The following is a 24,028-nucleotide window of genomic DNA, read 5'->3' on the forward strand; positions in this document are numbered from 1 at the left end:
CCCCGGCCCCGCGCGGTCCGCCCCAGCCCGGCCCCGCCGCGCGCGGGCCCCGCGCCGCAGCACCAAGGTTCCGCCGCACCAAGGTTCCGCGGGCGCTGCCCGGGTTCTCCCCGGGCTCCCCGCAGCCCGAAGAGCTCGGTGCGGCTCGGCTGAGCGCCGGGCAGGGCGGATGGAGCTCAGGGAGCCTTTGGACAGCGCTGTCAGGCACATGGAATCAGAGAATGACAGCATGGTTCGGGTTGGAAGGGACCACAGAGGGTCATCCGGGCCCACCTTCCTTTCCAAGCAGGGCCATCCCAGAGCACACAGCACAGGGTCGTGTCCAGAGTGTGAAAAATGCATGTATTTTATGATTGGCTTTTCACAAATATTGAAATGAATATTATATGTGTTGTGTTAGAAAGTAATGCTGTATTAATTCTCTTAAGTACTGTGTTAAATATAGTTTTAGGTTCTAAAAATTGTTAAAATAGAAACGATGCTATGTAGGATACATTTTTAAAGAAAGGGCTTGCAGCGAGATAGCAGCCACAGGACCCCTGAATCTTTCAGAGAAAGAGAATTTATTGCCCTCTTATCAGAAGAAACTAATTTCTTCCCGCCTTGAAGGCGCTGTTAGGATTTGAAGGAAGAAGTTGACGATGACCAGACAGAATCCTGTGTTTGAATGGAATTTATGCATCATGTATGAAGTGTATGAATATGCAACAGGCTATTGCTTTTAAGGGTTAATCCTTTGTTAACGTGGGTCCTTTTTTGGGCTCGTGCTGCCCAGAAAAAGGTACCTGGACGTCCGTAACTCTTTGTATTTATTGTCTCAATTGTCCTAATTCAAATTGTCCAAATTATTATTATTCTAATTATATTACTATTTTTATAACCATTTTATTGCTATTAAACTTTTAAAATTTTAAAAACAAGTGATTGGCATTTTTCACACAGAGGTTCTGGAATATCTCCAGTGAGGGAGACTCCACACCCTCTCTGGGCTGCCTGTTCAGTGCTTGGTCACCCACACAGGAAAGAAATTGTTCCCCATCTTTGGGTGGAACTCCCTGTGTGTCAGTGCTGCCTCTTGCCCACTGCTGGGCACCAGCAGAGTCTGGTCCATGCTCTGACAGTGCCCTTCAGACACTCACACACTCGATATGGTGAGAGATCCCCTCTGGGCTGTCTCTTCTCCAGGCTGAACAGGCCCAGCTCCCTCAGCCTTTCCTCGCTGCAGAAATGTTCCAGAGCCTTGACCAACTCAGCAGCTCCCCACAGGACCTGCTCCAGGAGCTCCCACATGGTGGGACTTGTGGAGTGTCCTGTGCAGGGCCAGGGGCTGGACTCGATCCTTGTGGGTCACTTCCAACCCGGGAGATTCTGTGATTCCATGTTCCTATGCAGGGCCAGGGGTTGGACTCGATCCTTGTGAGTCACTTCCAGCCCGGGAGATTCTGTGATTCCATGCTCCTATGCAGCAAAATTCAGGGTTTCTGGAGGTGTCTGAGGCTTCCCTCATGACTGATCATGGGCAGACAGGAATGAAAAGAGGAAACGTCACTGAAAACAGGAAAACAGGGAAGTGGAATTTCCCCATTCCTGGTTTGATTTTCAGATCCATGACCAGTCTGTGGACATGAGCAATCAGCCAAATGCCTCAGTGTGAGCAGCCACAGAGTTTTGTTCAACAATTTCCATTTCAGGGATGAGACTTTGTGGCACTTTTAGGAGAAAATAGGCGTGTGTTTCATGAAGCCTGAGCCCTGGTTATTTTCCACAGGGAGGCTGTCACGAAGGAGGGGCTCAAGCCCTCAGAAACAAAGTAAATCCAGTGACAAGCAGTTTCCCCAACTTCTAGTGTGGAAGCTCACACTGCCAGACGTGGAATACCAAAGGGATGAGGTTTGGCTGCTTTCTGCTCCTTACCCAGCTGAGCTAAGCCCACATTTGTGTTTACCTCAGCCCCGGTGCCTGGGGCAGTTTCGAGGTTGCAGCGGTGCCGTTGCACAGGCCGGGCACGGAGCCCTGCTGTTATTTCTGGGCAGCGGGGATGGAGGGGAAAGCAGAGCAGCCTGACACATCACAGCCAGGCCCACGCTCCCTGCGGTCCTGTGGCTTGGGGCTGGGCTGAACTCAGAGCCTGGCCCCGGCCACGCCTTTCTGCTCTTTTTAAAGGCTGTACAAGCAGCCGGTTTGGTGCTGCACGGCTTCCTCTGTGGGGAGAGCAGAGAGCAGCGCCCTTCATGTCCTGGCGAGAGCTGCTGCCCCCCTGGCTGGTGATCGTGGCGGGGCTGACGGGCATCGTGCTGCTCTGTGTCTCCACCAAAGATGTGCCCATGGCCCCGCTCAGGACCAAGGTAAGGCTGTCCAGGGGGAGACAAGCAGCTAAGCTGGGCTGATTTGTTGCTTTGGGCATTATTTTATTATTGAGCTGCTTGCAAATCGAGGAGGGAACTGGGACAACGCTGTCAGGACAGGTTGGCATCTTTTAACATGCTGTAGGTTTTCAAACCAGAAACAAGCCCAGCACTTTGGTCAGGGAATACAGGCTGGATATGGTCCATGGATCAGTGGGGATGCTCAGGGCAGGCTGAGGGGAGGCAGCCCATGGCAGGAGCTTCCCCAGAGCAACAAAAAACCAGTGGTGTCAGTGCAGGGAAAGAGCTAGGTCCCTCTCCAAAGTCAGTAGGAATGTGCCTCTGAACTGCTGCTTCTGTCCTAAAAACAAATTGTCTTTCATGCCTTCTTCTCTTTGGTCCTATCTTGATTTCAATCAAAGAGCCAGTGTGCTCCTCATAGCAGGGTCAGGTCTGGGGGGTTTAATGCCCACCTGCTGTCTCTTGATGCTCCTGTTGCTGAGGTGAGCTCAGTGGCACACCATGGTTTCACCTCAGAAGGAGGCTATCCTGTGTGTTTAGAGATAGCACCCTTCCTCCATGTTCCTCTCAGAAACAAATCTGGATTAAAACCCTGCTTATTGCTCCATTTTCTGTCCTTTCCTGCTGTTGAGCTGGACATAAATGTGGTGATGGTGATCCCTCCCCTTCTCCCTTGTGCTCCCAGCAGCAGCCTCTAATTTTCTGAAGGAGGAAAAAAAAATCAATCCATATTTCTCCACCAATGCCATTCCTTGCTTCCTCTTCTGCAGCAGCCAACATGTCCCTGCTAGAAAGCCGAGCTGTCACTGGTGTGGGAGGGTGCCAGCAGGCTTGGGCAGGGAGCTCCAGCTCCTTCCCTTCCGCATTGCTGCCCCAGCCCAGCCCCAGCCCCTGGCCTGGGTGCCTGGACTGGTGCAACTGGGAGCTCCAGGAGGGCAGCAGGCAGCCAGCCTCACTGAGAGCCTGCAGCCAGCTCAGTCTGCTGCTGAAACCCTTCTGGTGGCATTAACATCAGCCTCTCAGGAGGTTTCTCCTCCCCCTCAGTCCCAGCTCTGTTTGTGGGTGAGATCCAGCTTCGACCACGCACTGCCATGCAGCTCATGGGTTTCCTTCCTGCCTGGGTAGGAGATATCCCAAACTGGGGTCATGTAATAGGAGCAGAGGAGCCCCAGGCTGGCCCTGGGGCTATTTTGGGTGTGGACATGCAGAGCTGTGCTGCAGGGTAGTCCAGTGGCCTCCACTTGCTCATCCTCATATACTGGGAGCAGCAAGGCTGGGTCAGCAGCAAACAGACAAACATTGAGGACAATGACAGAGAGCTGTGAGGGGACAAGGAGCTGAGCTGCTCATTCCACTGCTGCTGCCCTTCCTGCCAAAACATCATCTCTGTCTCTGAGGGCTGCTGTGCTGTATAGTGTCCGTGCTGGTTGCTGCAGCTCCCACAGCTCTGCACACATCAGGGCAAACCCAGCCTGTGTCACACCATCATTGCAGTGGGACATCAAAGAGACACAGGGCTCCTTGGGACAAGTGAGCTGCAGCCCTCCAATCCCTGCTCAAAAGCCTGAGCAAACCAATCAGCAGCAGTTTGAGTCCCGGAATCTGTGGAGAACTCGTACAGTGCCATCTCCCACTGCTTTAGGACCTGTTTTTCCTGAGCTCCAGGTGGCTCAGCTCTCAGGGGAAGCCCTCTGCCTGGTTTCAGGAGCAGCTCCAGCACACGCCACTGTAGGGCTGATGTATTTCTGGGCGTTTCTCCACTCCTGCTGTTCCTCGTATATATTCAGAAATGCAGATGGTTCACTGCAAATCCTCATCCTCTTCTGGCTTCGCCTGCTCTTTGAATGTTAACAAGCAAACTCAAACACTGCAGTGCAGGCCCAGGGGTCGCCCAGAATATGCTGGGTAACCCTACAATATCAATCAGCATGCATTCAGTAGTGTTTTTCAGTAGAATGTTCTGGGGTTTTTCCAGTATGGCATTGTTCTGGATGCTGGCCCATCCCGCACCATCCTCTTCATCTACCAGTGGACAACCACCAAGGCAAACAAGACCGGGGTGATCAGAGGATGCAGTTCCTGTCCTGTGCAAGGTAAGGGCCCATTTCCTGCTCAGTGGTCTGTGAGACTGCCATGGGATGGATGCAAAAACAGAGACCTGTGCATGGACCAGTGCCATAAATTCCTTGGCTCCTGCACCACCCAGCTATGCACAGAAATGGTGAAGCACAAGTTGCTTCTTTTCAGCATGGCCCTTCTCCACTGGGCAGATTTAGCCAAACACAGCTGGGCATCGGGCAGGTGTCAGGATTTTGGGGCTGCTGCAGGCAGGGAAGCATGCAGAGGGGATGTGGCTGCTCCTGATGTCCACATGGATCAGTGGTAGAGCCAAGGTTGCTGGAGCTTCTCACCCAGGAGAGGCAGTGAACAGCAACGGAGACAAATCTGACTGCAGGATGACTCCTGGTGTGTTCTGCCTCCTCCTGACTGTGCCCTGGGCAGTGAGTGGGGTAGCTCCAGGACAACAGAGCTGAAAAGATTCCAATCCCCCATATGGCATTTGACAGCACAAGCATGAGTTCAGCTTGCCTTTAGGTGTCCCATTTCAGAGAATTTGGGGGTTTTCCTCACAAATTTGGATTAGTTTGGCCCTGCCAATGCCAGCTGAGAGGGTTTCATGCATTAATGCATGGGGTTTTCCTTCCCTATCTCCTAATCTTGCTTTGATGTTAAAGCCTGGTTGTAGTGGGATGGTGGGAAGGAGTGAGCCCTCAGCAGCAGTGTGCTGTGGGAGGGCAGCTGCACAGCAAGCAGGGAGCAGGGTTTGTGCCCTTGCAGGCTGTAAACAACACAAATCACCCACAGAAGATGCAAGAAGGGCTCCCTGAAACCTTGTTCATGTCCCTCATTCAGTGGCTGGGTTAAGCAGCAGCTCTGTTTGCTGCCAGCAGCAGCACAAGAGGCCCAGGCAGGGCTGGAGCCAGGGTGTGAGTGGCCCTGCCTGCATGGCAGCACAGCCACAGAGAGCAAAGCACCTGCTGAGGGAGTCAGGAGGGTGGGGAAGGGAGACTCTCCTTCAAAACCAACATTTAAGACCCCACTGACTTGCTGGAAAAATGAAACACAGTTTCCCTCTGCAGAGCCCTGGCTTCCTCCAAGGCAGGGGTGTCTTGCTTGCCAGAAGGGCTCAGTGGCTGGGGGACAGAGGTGACACATCAGCCTCTGTGTCCTTTGCTTATTTCTATAGCAACTGAAGCCACACTTCTTCCTCTGTGGGCTGAGACAGCCTCAGCTGTTGCAGCAGTCATGTGGCTGGTATGGATGTCTCAGCTGCAGAGCTAGGGTAGTCTTAGTGTAATTTGGGATTTCTATGCACATTTTGGTCTCACTTCCATATTTTAGCAGGATGGATACCTGGAAGACTGTGACAGTGTTCACAGGGGTCCGAGGATGAGGGAAGAGATGAGGATCTGACTCCATGTTTCAGAAGGCTGATTTATTATTTTATGATATATATTACATTAAAACTATACTAAAAGAATAGAAGAAAGGATTTCATCAGAAGGCTGGCTAAGAATAGAATAGGAAAGAATGATAACAAAAGCTTCTGTCTTGGACAGAGAGTCTGAGCCAGCTGACTGTGATTGGCCATTAATTAGAAACAACTCTATGAGACCAATCCCAGATGCACCTGTTGCATTCCACAACAGCAGATAATCATTGTTTACATTTTGTTCCTGAGGCCTCCCAGCTTCTCAGAAGGAAAAATCCTAAGGAAAGGATTTTTCATAAAAGATGTCTATGACAGAAGACCTCCTTCATTCCACCTGTGACAGGTTCTGTCTTAACCATGTCCTAGGATAGCCATCTCTGGGGTAACAGCTCTCACAGTTCTCCCATAACTTCCCTTGAAATTCCATTTTGTTCCGTGGTCCTCAGGTCCAGGAGTCTCCAGCTACTCAGATTCTCCTCAGAAAGCTGGCAAGAGCTTGGAGCCATGTTTGAACTGGGCCCAGAACGAGATCCCAGCAGAGCAGCACAGCCAAACCCCCCTGTACCTGGGAGCCACTGCCAGCATGAGGCAGCTGAAGTGAGTGAATATTGCAAACCCACACCCAGAGATCAGCACACATCACAGGATCATCCTGTAACAGGCGTCTCACCCTGCTGCTCTGCAGGCTGAGCCATCCCGGATGTGCTAGCCAGGTAAAGCCTCCTCAGGCCCTGAGGAGTGGAGCATGGCATGGCTGTGTCTCCATGTGCTGCCCCAGGCAGCCATGAAGATGACAGTCCTGCAGCTGCTGCCAGGCTGGCAGTGTCTCCTTCACAATTACACTTTCACAATTAGTGATTGGGAAAACGCCCATCAGTCTGGAAGCTCAAGTGGTTTCAGTTTGTGTGACAGCCCACGTGGGCTTGCAGGAGTGTTTCTTGTCAGCACACTGGAAATGGTGGTGGGAAGGTTCCCCTTATCCCACACACTCTTGTGGACCCTCTTCTCAGTCACATCACTGGGACCTTTATCTCCTTTTAGACACTGGGGAAAAGTGAGGTCTGGAGGGGACAGGCCAGTGGGATAGGGCCAGAGGATTTCCTCAGTGACAGAGGGTACTGAGGTCCTAAATTCTTAAATGTTGGCACAATTGTTCAAACCATCCCTCTGCTGCTCTTGCCCCCAGTGCCATGTGAGGGGAGAGGGAAGCAGCAGCAGGAGTGGGATTGTCACTGTGGTTTTGGGGCTACTCCCAAAGCAGGGAGCACAGCAGGAGCCCTGCAGTGTGCCCCCACTGCAGGCAGCTCCAGGCAGGGTCCTGTAACATCAAATGTGCTTTCTTTTTCTTTTGTGTTTAGCCTCACCCATCCCATCCTCTCTGCCAGTCTCCTTGCAGCTCTGACTGGCACCCTGAAGTCATCCCCCTTCAGCTTTCAAGGGGCACAAATCCTGTCCAACCCAGAGGAAGAAGCATTCAATTGGGTTGCTGCTAACTACGTCCTGGAGAACTTCTTCAAGGTAAAGGATGATTCTCCCTGGGGCACACAGAGCTGGGCTGAGCAGAGAGAGCCACAGAGACAAGTGGTGGGATGGGCAAACCCCTGTACTTAAAACAATGTTTCAGCACAGCTTCCACTGCCTTTCAGAGGAGGCAGCTTAGATCAGCACCAGCTGGCTGATGTGAGGCCCTGGCACAGGGTGCCCAGAGCAGCTGTGGCTGCCCCATACCCCCAGCCCTGGCAGTGCCCAAGGCCAGGTTGGACAGGGTTTGGAGCAGCCTGGAACAGTGGGAGGTGTCCCTGCCATGGCAGGGGGGTGGAATGAGGTGGGCTTTAATATTCCTCCCACCCCAAACCATTCTGTGATTCCATTATAATAACTAGGCTGAAGAACCAAATCTCTGGTCTGGCCTTCCATGAACTATCCATGCATAGGAGACATCCTTCCATGAACTATCCATGAATAGGATACATCCTTCCATGAACTATCCATGCATAGGAGACATCCTTCCATGAACTATCCATGAATAGGATACATCCTTCCATGAACTATCCCTGCATCCTTCCATGAACTATCCATGCATAGGATACATCCTTCCATGAACTATCCCTGCATCCTTCCATGAACTATCCATGCATAGGATACATCCTTCCATGAACTATCCCTGCATCCTTCCATGAACTATCCATGATAGTTGCCCCATCAGACATGGGGCTCCCTGGCCAGCACATCCAGGATGCTCACATGGATGACCTTACACAGCCTGGCCATGGGGCATCCCCAAGAACTCCACTGCAGCTGTAGCTCGGTGCCTCTGTGAAACAGGAGCTGCTGTTTGTGCTGTGGGATTCCCACTGGAGTCCAGTTGTCCCATGGGGAGTCCTGTGGATGGTAGAGAAGCAGATTCTGTTGCTGCCAAAGAAAAGCCTCTCTCAGTGAGACACCAGGGAGGTCTGCTCTGTATTTAGAAGGCACTTGCTAAACAAAAAGAAAATAATTTCAGTTTTCTTGTTTCATCCATCACTTCTCAAGCCAAAGGGTGTCAAAAAGAACTTAGAGGGTGAGAGAAAGGTGGGTTAGACTGAGTTATTCCTCATCAGGGATATGAAAAGCAGCTCTGATAACCAGCAGCAAGCACACACTTGTTAGGGATTGTCAGACCTCCTCCAGCCAGGCACACTGTTTACCCCATTAAACTCTCCTGCCTCTGCTTTGAACTTCAGCATTGCTGAAGTCAGTTCTGCAGGACTGCAGGAGATAATGCCACAGGGTTCCTCTGACAGAAGGATCACTTTAGCATCAAGGCAGCACTTGCAACCCATATCTGCCCTCTTGGAAACGTCCCTGTCACTCCCCACCACCCTCTCCACCTTCTCCTGCCTGCTGGGACCTCTGCCAGTGCAGCCAGCCTGGGCAGCCCTGGTTGTCCCCACAGGCTGTGGGAAGGCTCTGTGCAGGTGGCAGTGCTGTACACTGGCTCCTCTGTTCCCTCCAAAGCCACTGGCTCAGCATCCTCATGTCCTGTGGGCAAAAAAGAGTTGGGCTGTGGGCACCATGGAGCTGCTTTCCCTCTGTGTGCACTAATGCTGGCACCTGGCTGTGACTGAGATGCAGGAGTCTCAAGGATTGACCTCTCTTGTTCTGTTCTGGGTCAGTACGACTGGCAAGGACAGCTGGTGCCCTCCGGGAAGGGCATGGCAGGAGTCCTGGCCGTGGGAAGAAGCTCAGCACAGCTCACTGCCGAGCTGCCAGAGGAGCAGCAGAGCCCAGAGGAGGCAGTGAGGCTGCAGCTCTACGGGCACACACACAGCGTGCACACCCGGCACTGCCCCTGCCACGGCACCGAGCGGCTCCGCAGCGGCCTGGTGACCGTGCTGCTGCAGGTGAGTGTGAGTGTGAGTGTGAGTGTGAGTGTCTGGTGACCGTGCTGCTGCAGGTGAGTGTGAGTGTGAGTGTGAGTGTGAGTGTGTCTGGTGACCGTGCTGCTGCAGGTGAGTGTGAGTGTGAGTGTGAGTGTGAGTGTCTGGTGACCGTGCTGCTGCAGGTGAGTGTGAGTGTGAGTGTGAGTGTGTCTGGTGACCGTGCTGCTGCAGGTGAGTGTGAGTGTGAGTGTCTGGTGACCGTGCTGCTGCAGGTGAGTGTGAGTGTGAGTGTGAGTGTGAGTGTCTGGTGACCGTGCTGCTGCAGGTGAGTGTGAGTGTGAGTGTGAGTGTCTGGTGACTGTGCTGCTGCAGGTGAGTGTGAGTGTGAGTGTCTGGTGACCGTGCTCCTGCAGGTGAGTGTGAGTGTGAGTGTCTGGTGACTGTGCTCCTGCAGGTGAGGGGGAGTGTGAGTGTGAGAGTGAGTGTGTCTGTTGTCTGTGCTCCTGCAGGTGAGTGTGAGTGGGAGTGTGAGTGTGTCTGCTGTCTGTGCTCCTGCAGGTGAGTGTGAGTGGGAGTGTGAGTGTGTCTGGTGACTGTGCTCCTGCAGGTGAGTGTGAGTGTGAGTGTGAGTGTGTCTGCTGTCTGTGCTCCTGCAGGTGAGTGTGAGTGTGAGTGTGAGTGTGTCTGCTGTCTGTGCTCCTGCAGGTGAGTGTGAGTGGGAGTGTCTGCTCATCCAGGTGAATGGGAGTGTGAGTGTGTCTGCTGTCTGTGCTCCTCCACGTGAGGGTGAGTGGGAGGGTAAGTGTGAGTGTGAGTGTCTGCTCTCTCTGCTCATCCAGGTGAGTGTGAGTGTCTGCTCATCCAGGTGAGTGTGAGTGTGTGCTCTCTCTGCTCATCCAGTGCCTGCTCAGGGGCCCAACACCACCAAATGGCAGCTGCACAACGTGTGGGCAAAGTGTCGATCACTTTAAAGTCAATTCCTCTTTAGTAGAGGCTGTTTACATATATTAGAAAACCCCAGTGCATTTGTAAAGCAGACACACAGGCACCAGTTCAAGGGTTTCCTACTTACAGGTTCTGTTTGGCTCCTACTTAACACACACAAGCAAAAAATTGCTCTTCAGAGGCGTCAACATCACCTTCAGGGTGAGGAGAGGCAAGGCTTGCCTTGGCTCCTTGGAACTGCTTCTCCATCCTAGAATGGGAGCACCCAGGAACCAACTGGGACCTTCCATTTGGGGTATTTTCTTTGCTGACTTTAACCCTAAAGCATCTTTAAAAGAGCAATATTTCATTTTGCAAACATGCCAGTGCTTTGGTTCTTACAAACTTTATTTCCCCTGGGGAATGGGGTGGAGGAAAAGAGTAGTATAGGATGGTACAAACTCAAGAATCACCATAGTCCTCATCAAAATGATGTTTTTCAGGAATTAACTGCTCCCTGCCCATTCACTTTTTTCCCTGTAAACACGACTTGCCCTTATTTGAGACTTGAATATCACACATTGGACACCAATTTCACCACAGTTATAGGGCTAAATTACTAGAGATAAGAACCACTGATTCTTGTGGGGCTGAACCATCTGGAAGGCAGATCAGAACAGCCTCCTTCTTGCAACTGGAAAGACCACAGGATGCATGGAATTGTATTTGTGCTCTAAGGGAGGGTGGTAGGGCTGGGACTCATCACCTCTCAGCAGCTCCAGTCACTGACCCTGAGCCCAGCTGGCACCTGCCTGGGCCTCGTGGTTGATTCTAGATTTGCCATAAGATTTGGCAAAGCTTTCACAGCCTCCCTGCTCGATCTCAGCACTGTGGTGCTTGGGGAAAGCTGTTCCTAACCATGTTACAGTCTGTCTTCCTGTGTGAAGCCCTGGATGTCAATGTCCTCTCTTGCTCCTTGTTTTATTGTGCCTCCAGGATCAGAGAGGTGCTAAAACCGTGTCCAATCCCTGCTGGCCCCTCACCTACTCCCAGGAGGTGCAGTGGCAGTCGGTGCATGCTGGGCCTTGTGCTGCCAGGGGTGACACACAGGACATCCCTGGCCCCAGGGAGGTCTTCAACATCACAGGCTCCAGCAACCCCACAGCCTGCATCAACCTCGTGCAGAGCCTGCTCAACTCTTCCTCCTCCTGCAGCTTCTTCAGCAGTGGCCTCAAGCCCCTTCAGAGCAGGCTTGTGGTGAGTCCTCATTTACACTGGGTAAGCAACTGGCATGAGGAACCCATGAAATGGGACCAGTTTGACCATTAATCAATACAGTGGGAACATCCAGACCAGGACACTCCTTCCTCTCCCCCTCATTGCCACAAAGCTGTTCAAACATGGACCACTGGCTTCCCACAGGGGCTGTGGGGGAGCTTTTTCCATCTGTGTGTCTTCAATGTCTGCTGCTGAGACCAACTCTAGGGCTCCATGGAGCCAGCAGGGATGGGACAGTCAGGAGTGAGTGCTGAGCAGGAGCCGGCAGGGATGATGGGACAGCCAGGAGTGAGTGCTGAGCAGCTCTTCCCACACCAGGTCTGTGGTAAAGCTGGAGATCCTCTGCCTCTCTCTTAGCAAACTTCTGGTCATGCTGCACCACAAGCACCCTTCTACCTGACAACCTGGGCTTAGTGGCCAAAGTCATTGGATTGTGAAGTCAGGAGTAGCTCAAGATCCTAGGACAAGCTGAGGGCATTTCCAGAGAGGGTAACTATGGAAGTTTCCCCAGCTCCCTGCTCCTGAGTCTGCCATGGACATGGTGCCAAGGAGCATTGGGATCATCTCCCAGTCCTCAGCACTGGTGAGGTTACACCATGAATATTGTGCTCAGTTTTGGGCCCCTTGCTGCAAGAGGGACATTGAGGGGCTGGAGCATGTCCAGGGAAGGGTCTGGAGCACCAGGAGGGGCTGAGGGAGCTGGGAAGGGGCTCAGCCTGGAGCAAAGGAGGCTCAGGGGGCCCTTGTGGCTCTGCACAGCTCCTGACAGGAGGGGACAGCCAGGGGGGTCGGGCTGTGCTCCAGGGAACAGGGACAGGAGGAGAGGGAACAGCCTCAGACTGTGCTAGAAGAAGTTTAGATTGGATATTAGGGAAAATTCCTTCACCAAAAGGGTTGTCAAGCCCTGTCATGGGGTTTCCAGGGCAGTGGTGGAATCACCATCCCTGGAGAGGATGCTGTGTAGGATGTGGCACTTGGGGACATTGTTTAGTGGTGGGCTTGGCAGTGCTGGGTTAATGGCTGAACTTGATTTTAGACATCTCCTGCAACCAATGATTTTTTGGTTGTATGACCATTCTACTTATCCAGGCAGGCCCAGGCAGGCTGCTGGATGCACACTGGGAACAGAGCTGTCTCCATCTCCAGACAGCACCAGCTCTGCTCATGTCCCTTGAGCCCTTCCAAGGCACTGGAACCAACCCTGCACCGCAAGGGCACCCTGGCAATGCCCAGCCACTGCCCCTCACTTCCCCAGGGGCACTTTCTGGTGTGCAGGGCAAGGACACAGGGCACAGTCCCACTGATGATATTTCTGCTGCTGTTGCAGGTGGTTTCTGAGGCCATGGACTTCCTGAGAGGAACTGCACCTTCTCCTGACTTGGGCCAGGCTGTCCAGAGGCTGTGTGCGATGTCTGTCAAAGAGGTAACTGTGGAGTAACTCCGTGTGCAGGGAGGGGGGAAGCAAGGAACTGTTTGCTGCAAAAACCCTCAGGGCTCAGACTGACAGGGCTGTAACTTATTGGCTCCCTCAGGGAAACATTTGGATTTGTCTGGATTTTTTGGGTTTTGTTTTTTTGTGAGGCTTTTCTTTATTTTTTTTGTTTGTTTGTTTGTTTTTACTTTGAAGAAACAGTCTCCACTTATTTTCCTTCCTCTCAAATCCCAGCTGCTGCTGGTAACACCTGGACCTAATAAAATGAAAAGCCACAAATACCTTTTACAGTATTTTAAGGAGTAAACATGAAGGTTGTCCACTCACTCCTGCACATCACCTTGGTCTTTCTGTTATCCTTCTGTCCTTAAGTGCAAGGGATACATCCACTCAGACTCCAGGGTTGCTCCCATTTCACCTGGGCCCACAGAGCCCAAGCCAGAGGGAGTTTGTCACTTCTTTCCCTGAGTTGGTGGTTATGAGGTCACCCTCATTTGCATTTACACTGATGGAGCATCCACAGTAACATTCAAATGGGGCAATTTCTCCAGGGTTTGTTAATGAGCCATAAGCAGTCCCCTAAAGCATTCTCTTCTGGAAGGAGGAGAAAGATCCCAATGTTCCAGTTAGAAGAAAGGCAGCAGCATCAGCTCAGCCTAATTAGAGAGCAGGGAATCAATCCTACCTAGCAATTCACCAGCAGGGCAACCTGGCTGTCAGTCCTGCTGCTCTTGAATCTGGATTAGTCAGATGGGAGCAAAGGAACAGATGACATGGATTTCTACCCCACAGCCCAGTGAGTGCAGGAAATGTGGTTTCAGTCTGCACAGGACACACACCCCTCCTCCAGTCCCACAGTCAGTTTTAGAACAGGAAAGGAGAGGCTGCAGCAGGCCTGAAATTCAGCTGTTGAGTATTTACTTCTTTTCTTTTTCTCTCCCCCATCTTTTTTTTTTTTTTTTTTTTGTTCTGGAAACGGCACCAGCTGATTAAGGAGTCCCAAGCAAGCCTGGATACACTTGTTGATTACTGCACTGTGTCTGCCTTCATCTTCCATCTCAGTACAAGAGGATACACACTTGACTTTGAGCAGCCTGCCTGGACTGCATTCCAGAAGGTCAGTTCCTACAGCCCAGTGCTCCCAGTGACCAGGAGGCTGCTCCCAGCACAGCCAGCCTGCTCCCACACTGACAGGCCCTAACCAGCTGGGCTTCTCCAGCAGTATAGTTTTGTAAAATGGATTCACAGTTGTGATAAACCAGTGTCAAAGAGCCAGAGATGGCATTTGTCCTCTCTGAAAAACACATGGATCAAAAATCTTCTCTGGATCAGCAGCATCTTTGGAAATCTGTGTTGACAGGGAAGGAAGTACAGCTTGATCTCCACTTAATGCTGAGGACAAGCTGCTGGTAACATTTGCTTCCCTACCTTTTTGCAATCACCTTTATACTCATGAGGGTTGATAAATATCTTATCATCATAGAATCCTAGACTGGTTTTGGACTGGAAGGAAACTTAAAGCTCTTCCCATTCCACCCCCTGCCATGGGCAGGGACACCTTCCACTATCCCAGGTTGCTCCAAGCCCCAATGTCCAACCTGGCCTCGGACACTTTCAGAGATCCACAGCTTCTCTGGGCACCCTGTGCCAGGGCCTCATCACCCTCCCAGAGAAGAATTTCTTCCTAATATCTAATAATCTAACCTAATCTCTGATAAAGTCTGAAATTGCTCCATGATCTGGAGGCCATAAAGACAGGGGAATTTGATTCAGGTCATTCCCTTCACAAAAGAAAAGAAAGCCTGTTCCCAGACCTCTTCACAACTGACAATCACAGCCATGGTCCCACTGAGCAGGGCCAAGTAATGACCATCAGAAAAGGCAAAGTAATGAGCTAGGTCCAGGACCCCCAGGGAGCTCAGCCTGGAAAGACAGAGACAAGCAACCTGAACCATAGGTGTGAGGTTCAACCAGGGCCAGAGAGACAACTATCCACAATGCAGACTTGAGATCCACTAGAACAACTCATCAGTAAGCAGAGAACAGCACTCCCCTAGAGCAGAGCTCAGGAGAGAAGGGGCTGCCCAGGCCAGAGCTTACATGGAGTGCCCATGCCCAAGGGCAGAGGTGTGGGTGGAAGTGCCATTAAGGCCTGTGGGTGTTCTCAGGGCACTCAGAGTGGGAGAGCTCCTCACTGCAAGCCAAGTCCTTGCATCAGTCTCAGATAATACATCCAAAGCCTTGGGCCCATGCACACACACACAGCTGGGGTCCAGGGCACCTCCTTCTCTTCTGATTTCTCCCTTTTTGTTTCAACAGATGGGTGACAAATCATCTGCCTGGACTCTGGGCTACCTGCTGAGCCTGAGCAGCAGCATCCCCCAGGACAGCCCAAGCTTCCTCAAGGGCATCGAGCCGGGGGTCTGGTCCTTGCTGCTGATCCTCTTCGTGGTGCTGCTCGTGGGCTCCTTCCTGCGCATCTCGTACCGAGTGATGGCCAAGGAGAGCAGCTCCAGCCACAGGAACAGCAGCGTGGTCGATGACTGATGGCTCTCTGTGACTCAGCACTTGTCACAGCACAGTTAACAGACAGAAATCACACTGGAGGATGCAAGAGATTTTCCTGCAGGGCTCCCAGCAACTTGCTGGTACTTGCACTGCTGTACTCTGAGACAATGGAGCCTGCTCCACAGGAAGTCTGGGATTCCTGGTGGATGGCAAGCTACTCATTCTCCAAACAAGAACAGCCTGCATGGCTCTTCCTTGGGCTACAGCTGGGATTACTCATGTCAGACCTGAAATGATGCCTCTGAGCAGGCAGGCCCTGAGCTCTTGTGAAGCTCATGCTGTATAATCCTGTCAAATCAGAAGAGGTGGTGTCTGAAAAATGTGCTTTGTCCCCTTCTGTGGCCTCTTGAGAGATGATACCTGCAGTATTGCCATTAGTGAGGACTGGAAGGGCATTAAAACACAGTCAGAATGTAAGAGCCAACTGCTTCCAGATATTTTCTGCCTGATCTGTCTGTGCTTTCATGTCAGTGATGATGGCCATGTGTCCCTTCCAATGAACGCTCCTTGCTGACCAGGAATCCTTCAAAACCAACCCTTCTTAGTCTTGGCCTCTACAAAATGTGCAGAGGATCAAAGGAGAAACAAAGGGCACAGACACACAGCTGAGGTTTTGCCTCTCAGCTGAGTCACAGCCACACAGGGTTAAAATTGCCAATTTAAACTCTTTAGCAAGGACTCAAATGAACACATTTAATTTCACATTTGCTAAAGCTGGGCTCATGCTGGGCTGAGGCTCACCTCTTTGTTCATTTGCACTGACCTGCTTCTCTTGCTGACTCTGGAAGTGTCTCAGCTGACACTGCCCTTCAGACCAGAGCAGACTCAGGAACAGAAGCTTTCCTAATTGTCACTTTCATATTTCACCAGGACCAGAGGTACTTTATGATCTAATAATCAGGATTCCCCTGGGACCTGCAGTCATTCCAGCTCCTCTGGTCTGTCCTGCACTTCTGAAAGATGAGGTGCTGTACAAATTCTGAATTACTGTGAAGAACGGGGATCGATTCACAAGCACTGTCCTTTGACTGAGGCATTTAGAAATCACTTCTCAACTGCTTCAGAGCCTTAAAACACACAGACTGTTAAGAGCCTCAGGGATGAGTGTCTCCAAGGCTTTTCAGACCACTTTAAACAGAAATGTAAATGCTCACAGATGCAGTGGTGAGCCTTGCAGGATTTTTAAAGCTACCATGGCACCTAAATCCTTTCAAATCTGATTATTCATCCCTTGTGCTCCCAACTGATAATATAGGACACACACACACCCCATAATATTGGGGTATTCATGCATTTTCAGGCCAATTAATGAAGGTTTGGAACCTGCCAGTCAAGTTTAGAGGGCTGTGGAAACAGACTTGAGCTTCATATTCATTTCTTTGAGTTGCACGTTAGATATTTTTAATTGTATCATGTCATTAAAGATGTTTGAATAGACTGTCTGTGTTATTCTTGGCAAGAGATCAAAGCAGCGGGGTTATTGTGAACACAGAGTGTTTCAGGGAGCAGGATGGGGGTGCTGTTGCTGTTTTTACTCAAGGGCTGTTTTGCTCTGTACTTTTGGGGTACACAATGAGAACCCCTGAAGGCACTTTGCAGTGAAAGAAAAAGATTTCAGATAACCTGACTGCTGGGATTTAGTTGATGAGAGACATGCCTGCACCTTTTGATGTGTTCTTTGCTCAAACCATCTGAAGAAGGTAGGAGGCATCCAGGCAAGGTGGCAGAGAAAAAATAAAGAGGTTATCATGGAGTCAGCAATATCAGGGAAATTCCTGAGACTTCATTCATCCTGCACCTGGGAATGCAATCCTTGAGCAGTGACCTGACAGCACAGGGGTGAGCTCTGGGATTCCTGGCTCAGATTTGGAACATGCCAAGGAAGAATCCCAGCACTGTCAGAAATGGAAGGAAGCCAGTGAGATGCCAGGAACTCCTGGACTCCAGGTGCTCTGGCCTGTCAGTCACTGCACCTTCTTGAACTGGAATAGATCACAGGGTCCAAGAGAAAAGGCTGTCAGCCAGACCTTCCCCAAGCTCTTGTTTAGAAGCTTTGGGACTTCCACACAGATAATAAGTGGGTAATTAGGCAATGAGCTCAGCATGGCCTCCTGACACTTCACTTTTGCCTTGCACATGCCACTGAATTAAATCCCTGCCCCTTGAGCCACCCTGACAATGAACACTGCTCTGCCATGAAGAAAACCACAACCACTTCTTTTTCTGACAGATAAAAACATTTATAAATGTTTTTACTAGACGATAAGATAAACTGAGATTTTTAAATGGGTGTTTTGGTAATAAAAAAAGGCATAAAATAACAAAATGGGACCCATGAGAAGAAAGGAGACTAATCCTGGTAACATATTCCTTCCTCCCAGCTCTCTGTAGAGCAGCTTGTTCATGTCAGCCCCACAACACCTTTGCAGAATAAATCTCCAGACTGCCTGGACAGGCAAAATCTACTTAAAAGGAGATTCTAGATGAACTCACTCACTTTGAAACAAAGATGCTTGCAGGCCTTTAGTTACAATTCAACTGTGGAAATGATAAATAATGAGGATTTTCTAACTGTCTGTAAATTCTTTATTTTATTATACAGGCCCCTCGCTGCTCACTCAGGCTGAACCATGGCAGACAATAAAGTCTGCTCATGTGCAACTGCAGTTCTGCTGCTGTCACCAATTACCAATAGGAAGGAAATAAAAGTATTAGATTAAAAAAATTGACACCAGAAAGGACTTTGTCTATTCTGGTTTCAGACACACAACAGGGTGACTGATCTGCCCCTGGCTATTAGGGCTGTCATTTAGGCATCCCAGAGCACCATGGGTTCTCACCAGTACATCCCACCTGAGTTGTCCCAATCAATTCCCATGAATATTGAGGGAAATAGTTTGCTGCCAGCAGTTCCCCTCTGCAGCACCCACAGGGCCTGAGTTGTTTCTTTCTTCCCATTCTGACACACCCAGGCTCCCTGTGGTAGGAGAGACCCAAGCTGAGGCCTTGGAATCCACAACTCTTGTGGAGCAAAACCAGCAGAAGATGAGAGAAATGCCTTTCATGGATGGCTGGATTTAATATATTTTCATCTTGTTCTTCTACCTCGCCTCTGATCCTGTATCTGAGTGTCTCTCCAGAGAAGCAGGCAGCCATATGATGTTTATATCCTACCTCATGGACTGTCACTCCTACTTCAAGAGCTAATTCTGAACACACTGAAGAAAAACAGGTCTGAAGGAATACTGGGATCAGAAAACCTGCAATTTTTACCACAGCTTTCTTAATATAAAAGTCCTCTCACAATGCCATCAAACGCAGGCAAGTCCCAGTGTTTTGGTGTTTTCTAAGTGCAGACATCAGTGCACCCTGAGGTGCCCAGGTTCCCCCCATGTGAGACACTCACAGCCCTCCTGCAGGGGGATGCTGTCAGATCCCTGTTCAGGTCACACAAACACAGAACAGGAATTGCTGCCGTACAAGTGTGCAATGCCAGGGATCAGGCACGAGAGGGAGGCTGGCACAGCACCCCTTAAAGCCTGAGGAAATCTCTGACACAGCCAGCAGCTGCTCCCACCACAAATGACATCAGTCAGCAAGGAGGCTTCTCTGGGAACACCTCAGGGATGAAGAGGATAGACACTGCAGTATGAAACTCTCTGTGTGGGGTGGGAAAGCCACTCTGACCAGGGATTCAAGAAGCCATGGCACTGGGAGAAGTCCTCTATGCAGGGAGACAGGCACTGGCATGGAATATGGAAGAAGGCTCTTTTGGAAACGAGAAAGAATAATCCCTACCAGGAAGAGAAATGCCCTGAGAATGAAGAGGAGGTTTGAGAGAGACAGAGGAATGACAAAATCAACTTTTGTGTGAAGGAAAGCTTATTTTTGTTCACAGCAGGGGTGTCACCATATGTGCACCTCATGACCAAATTAGTCACCACTTCTTGGTGCAAAGTCTCAGGAGAAACAGATCCTCCACGTGGAAGAAGGTAACAGCTATCAGGCTTATCACTGGACAAGGAACAGCAGCAGAGCTGTGGAACCTTCATGGGAACAATGTTCAAAGTTCACAGGTTTCAAACATGAAAGAGATGTAAATGGCCAATTAATGCCAAACATCACACAAAGTAAAAGCTGGTTTAGCATTACCTTGTCTCACAGTATCACAGAAAATGTGAAACAGTCCTGGAGTGAAAGCTCTGAAGGGACAGACTCAGAATGGAGTTACGCAGTGGGAATCATCAAACCAAATGGAAGGAGCTCTTCTTCCACACCAATCATAGCTAAACCACAGGACTCAGCAGGACAGGAGGCTGTTTATGCCATAAGTTTATATGGCTGCAAAAGGTGATTAGATTAATTCATAATAACCCATTGGGGCTATTAAACAAAAAGTTGCTTGTGGCTAAAGATTTGCCCCAACCACCTGCCACATCCATATCTGTTTGCCCTGTTCCCTTTTGGTAACTGCTGCAGAGCATTAGAGACAAGACACTGGCCTGGGTGGGTCTGTGGCTTGATCCCATTCAGTTATTCTGTTTTCCCTTAGGCACAAATCCCACAGCTGCACCTCTCACTCACTGGTCTCTGGAAGCAGCCTCTCACCTCCATAACTTCAATAGCACAGGAGCAGTAATTTCTGGAAAACAAGGCTGTTTATCCTTAGAAGTAATAATCAGAATAAGAAAACACCTGCACATACCCACGTCTCACTCCAGTGTTACCATAAACTGGGAACAACCCCAACACCAAAACCCCTCTGGTTCTGGAGCAGCTCCCACCCACATCCTCCAGAGTCCCTTCCTTAACTCAAGGCTTCAGGATTTTACCTACAGGAACAGAATCTGTGATTCCTGCCTGGGCTCCTGCCAGCCCCAGGTAGAGGCTCAGTTCAGATCCTGTTTCACACACAGGCTGCAATCTCACTGGTTAAACACCAAGGGAGGAAGGACAGTTCTGCGTGCCTGCCTGCTGAGGGGAGGGATCAGCTCTGTACACAGAGAACACTTCAGTAAAAGGGGAAGGTAACATGCAAAAGTGAAAAGAAAGTCCCTCCCCACCCTGTCCAAACCAGTTGTGTTTACAGTAAAATCTGTTTCCAAGCAAAAGGCAATACAGGTAGCTACAAAACCAAAACAATTGCAATAAAAAGGTTTATTTAAACCCTAATATCTAATTCAGCAAAACAGAAATGCGATTTCCAACTTGTTTTAACTTCTCTCTTTGGGTTATACCCAGGGTCTTTGGCCATGTAACACTACCCTGATGTTTTCTAGGACCCCTCTTACAGCATTAATTGATGCAGCACTTACAGATGGGATCTGCCCCTAAATGAGGTGAGACCTCCCTGCTTGTCACTTGCAGCAGAGTTTGAGGAGAGCTTTCACAGTAATCAAATACCAGCCGAGACAGATGTCTGCAATGGAAACACAACGTGGGAGCCACAAACATCCCACCTCAGGGCTGCTCCTTTCTCTGCCCTCCCAGCACTCCCTACTCTGGCAAGCTGCAAACTCTCCACTAAACCAAGAAATTCACTTCAGCATCGGCTCAGCCAGGACCATGGAATGTGCAGCTTTTTGTCCCAGAATTTGCCTCACACTCAGTATTCCATGCAGAGGCTCACCCTGTGAGGAATGCTCCATGTGAGGCAGGGTTCTGGCACAGACCTGTTGTGGCACTTGCCAGCTCACCCCCTGGCACACACTAATTAATGCCACAGCCTTAGAAACACCAGGGCTGGCATGGTCAGCAGCTCCAGCAGCTCTCCACGGAGATTCCTCACTGTGCTCCTTCTCAGAGAAAAGCACTGGCATTTTCCTTCAATTTAAAAATGGAAAAATATTTAAGATAGAATTGTCCTTTCCTGTGGATGGGCAGGTAGCTAAGAACAGAAATATTCACTGACTGGGCTAAAATTGGCAAAAATTAACATTGCACAAATAATTTGAAATGCCTCCTCCTTAGATATTCAGGTGGCTGAATCTCCTGGGGAAACTTCTAGAAGCTCAGAGAGCAAAGCTGAGCTGCTCCATAGGGTCCTAGCCCTGCTTCCCTGGGTTCTGCAGACAGGTATGGGAGCCTTAACCGAGCAGAGCATTTCCACTCTCACACTCCCTCTGGGAATGCTGGGGGTGGCAACAATTGCTCACTGCACACATTACAGAGCAGCTTCCCAAACATGAAAGGCAGTGCAGGCTGGAGTAGAGCCTGTGGGAAGCACAAAGGCTGGGGATTGCTCACACAGTGAGGACATGGATGGCACTAATGCACAGGCCTTTGCTTTCTGGCCCTGCCTGAAAACCCCCAAAGCTGTGCTGCATTAAATACAGCAGCATTTGTGGCAGAACACCTCCCCCAAGCCCTGCAGAGGCTCCCCCAGTCCATCTCAGGGCAGGTTTTCCAGGGTTTCCCGAGCACACGTGCCTCTGAACGCTGTGCTGAGCACACCTGAAGAGAATTGATGCTGAATGTGCCTCCCCAGACAGCACCACACAGGCAGCACACTCCACATTCCCTGGTTTAATCAGAAAGAAGCCTGGATTCTTTTTGTACATTACTCTGAAGGGAGGCATCACATCCTGCAGGAAAAGCTGTCTTGACAGATTAGCACAGCCTTGTGTGAAACCTTGAGCAAGTCTTGTACAGATTCATCCTGGCTGCCTTTAGTACCAAAATGATGCTGCAGTTTTTGGAATTGGTCACCTCAGACACCATCACAGAGAACAGAAAGGTGATGTCAGAGGAGTGCTCCGAGCTGGAGTGGGCTGAGCCATCCCTTTCCATTGATTTCAGTGTGAACACTATTTAATCAATGCCTGTAATTAGCAGGATAAATCTGGACCCTAATGACTCTGCATTACTCAGCTATCTGAGGCAAAGGGAGCTGCATGAACCTCCTGCATTCTGGCTGTGGATGTGAGGGATGAGCTGTGTGTGTCTCACACACACCTCACAGGCAGACACAGGCCTGTCCCAGGACCCTCTCAGTCACTCCTGATGCCCTGTGGCTGCTCCAAATGTTCCTGGACTCCCCCCAGCACCTTTGCAGGAATATGTTGTTTATATGCCAGAAATATCGACCATCATAATCTTTGTATTAAGCCGACTACCAGAGGCCATTCAGCCTCCAGCCAAAGCCTTCACGGGGCTTCTATATGCTGCCACCCCCTCCTCACCTGACCCAGGCACAGGATTGGACTATTGTTATCCAGGCACAGATTCCAGGATGTGTTCGAGCTGTTTGTGTGTCACACAGAGCTGGCCTGTGTCAGCAGAATCGAGGTCATGGCCGCGTTTGCCTCAGCCCACCCCATGGCAAGGCAGCAGGACCAGACTCCCTGCCTTGGCAGCTCCATTAGGAGCCTCTTTCAAGTTTTTGTTCCAGTATGAAACAAGAAGAGATGCTGGGACTTGTAGACCAAGCCGGCATCACAATGAATACATACAACCATAAAAAGATTCTGCTGAAACAATAATCAAATATGCTTAATAAAATGGTGACCAATGGATGCACTGTCTGGGCAAGAATGTGCACACAAAGCTGGGAGGTAGAATAAGGGACAAGGAAAGGCGAGGGTGGTATTTATCCAGCACGGGGTGTCTGGCTGCCTCATGACAGAGCTGCAGCACCCACACACTGCCCAGGATGGAGGTGCCCATGTGAGGAAGCCTTGATAATTAAGCAATGTCTACCTCATATCCCCTCACAGGCAGGAGGCCCTCACTGGGGCCTTCCCCTTAGAGCATTAAGGGTCTCTACAAAGCCCTCACAGCCCCCAGAATCCCCAAACCTCCACATTCCCCTCACAGCTGCCAGGATACCCCTCTGCCCTCACAGCTCTCTCACTGCTCCCCGTGCTCCCACAGCCCCTCAAGCCCTCACAATTCCCTCACAGCCCTTGCAGCGCCCCCAAGCCCTCACAGATCCTCGGGCCCCCACAGTCTTCTCACAGCTGCCAGACCCCCTGAGCCTTTAGGGTCCCCCGAGCCCTCACAGGTGCCAGGCTGAGCCCTCAGAGCCCCTCTGAGCCTCACGCTGCCCTCACACCGCCCGCCCCAGACCCTTCCCGCCACCCGCGCGCGCTGTCGCCATGACAACGCCCGCGCGCGGCCCCGCCACCCTTGGGCCGGGGCCGCGCGCCAGAAAGTGCTGGAATGTCGCTGCAGCCCGCGCGTGCGCACGCGGGGTCCTTCCCCCACCCGCGCTGCGGCGGCGGCTGGAGCGGGACGGGGGGACGGGCGGGGAAGGAAGGAAGAAGAGAGACCTGGCTGGAGGAGCGGGGGCGAGGGGCGGGGGGGAAAGCGCTAGGGACCCGCGGGAAACCCGCCCTGTCCCGCAGTGAGGAGGAGCCGCGCCTCCGCTGCGCAAAGCGCGCACTCGGCTCCGTGAATGGGCGGCTGCGGCGGCCACCGCCCAGAGCCCGCTGCGGAGTCACTGCGACGGTTACCAGGGCATTTCGTTCCCCGCCAATCAAACTGCGTTAGCTCACCCCCCACGGCCGGCAGCCAATCGGCTTCGACATCAATCATTCAATTGAGCCAATCAGAAACGCCGTGAGCGAGCTGAGGCGGGCACTCGCGGCTCCCGGTTGCCTAACTG

At 51.0% G+C, this 24,028-nt stretch overlaps 1 protein-coding gene across 1 annotated transcript; it reads left to right on the forward strand.

Moving 5' to 3' along the window:
• The first annotated feature begins 2,231 nt into the window (after positions 1-2,231).
• On the forward strand, positions 2,232-15,402 carry LOC128942176 (ectonucleoside triphosphate diphosphohydrolase 2-like). Its single transcript, XM_054284481.1, has 9 exons — positions 2,232-2,345; positions 4,342-4,459; positions 6,306-6,456; positions 7,218-7,377; positions 9,015-9,242; positions 11,142-11,402; positions 12,751-12,846; positions 13,841-13,972; positions 15,175-15,402. Exons 1-9 carry the CDS (start codon positions 2,232-2,234, stop codon positions 15,400-15,402), a joined length of 1,488 nt encoding a protein of 495 aa, XP_054140456.1.
• Positions 15,403-24,028: the final 8,626 nt, after the last annotated feature.

This window comes from Melozone crissalis, unplaced genomic scaffold (assembly GCF_028551555.1).
Source record: "Melozone crissalis strain CALT ecotype California unplaced genomic scaffold, PUWL_Pcris_2 ptg000041l_1, whole genome shotgun sequence".
Taxonomy (NCBI): Eukaryota; Metazoa; Chordata; class Aves; order Passeriformes; family Passerellidae; genus Melozone; species Melozone crissalis.

Excerpts from the sequence above, each read along its gene's own strand:
- LOC128942176 (XM_054284481.1), top strand. The coding sequence starts at position 2,232 with ATGTCCTGGCGAGAGCTGCTGCCCCCCTGGCTGGTGATCGTGGCGGGG. Across the intron at positions 4,460-6,305 it reads CAGTTCCTGTCCTGTGCAAG|GTCCAGGAGTCTCCAGCTAC; the intron begins GTAAGGGCCCAT and ends CGTGGTCCTCAG. Across the intron at positions 13,973-15,174 it reads CCTGGACTGCATTCCAGAAG|ATGGGTGACAAATCATCTGC; the intron begins GTCAGTTCCTAC and ends TTGTTTCAACAG.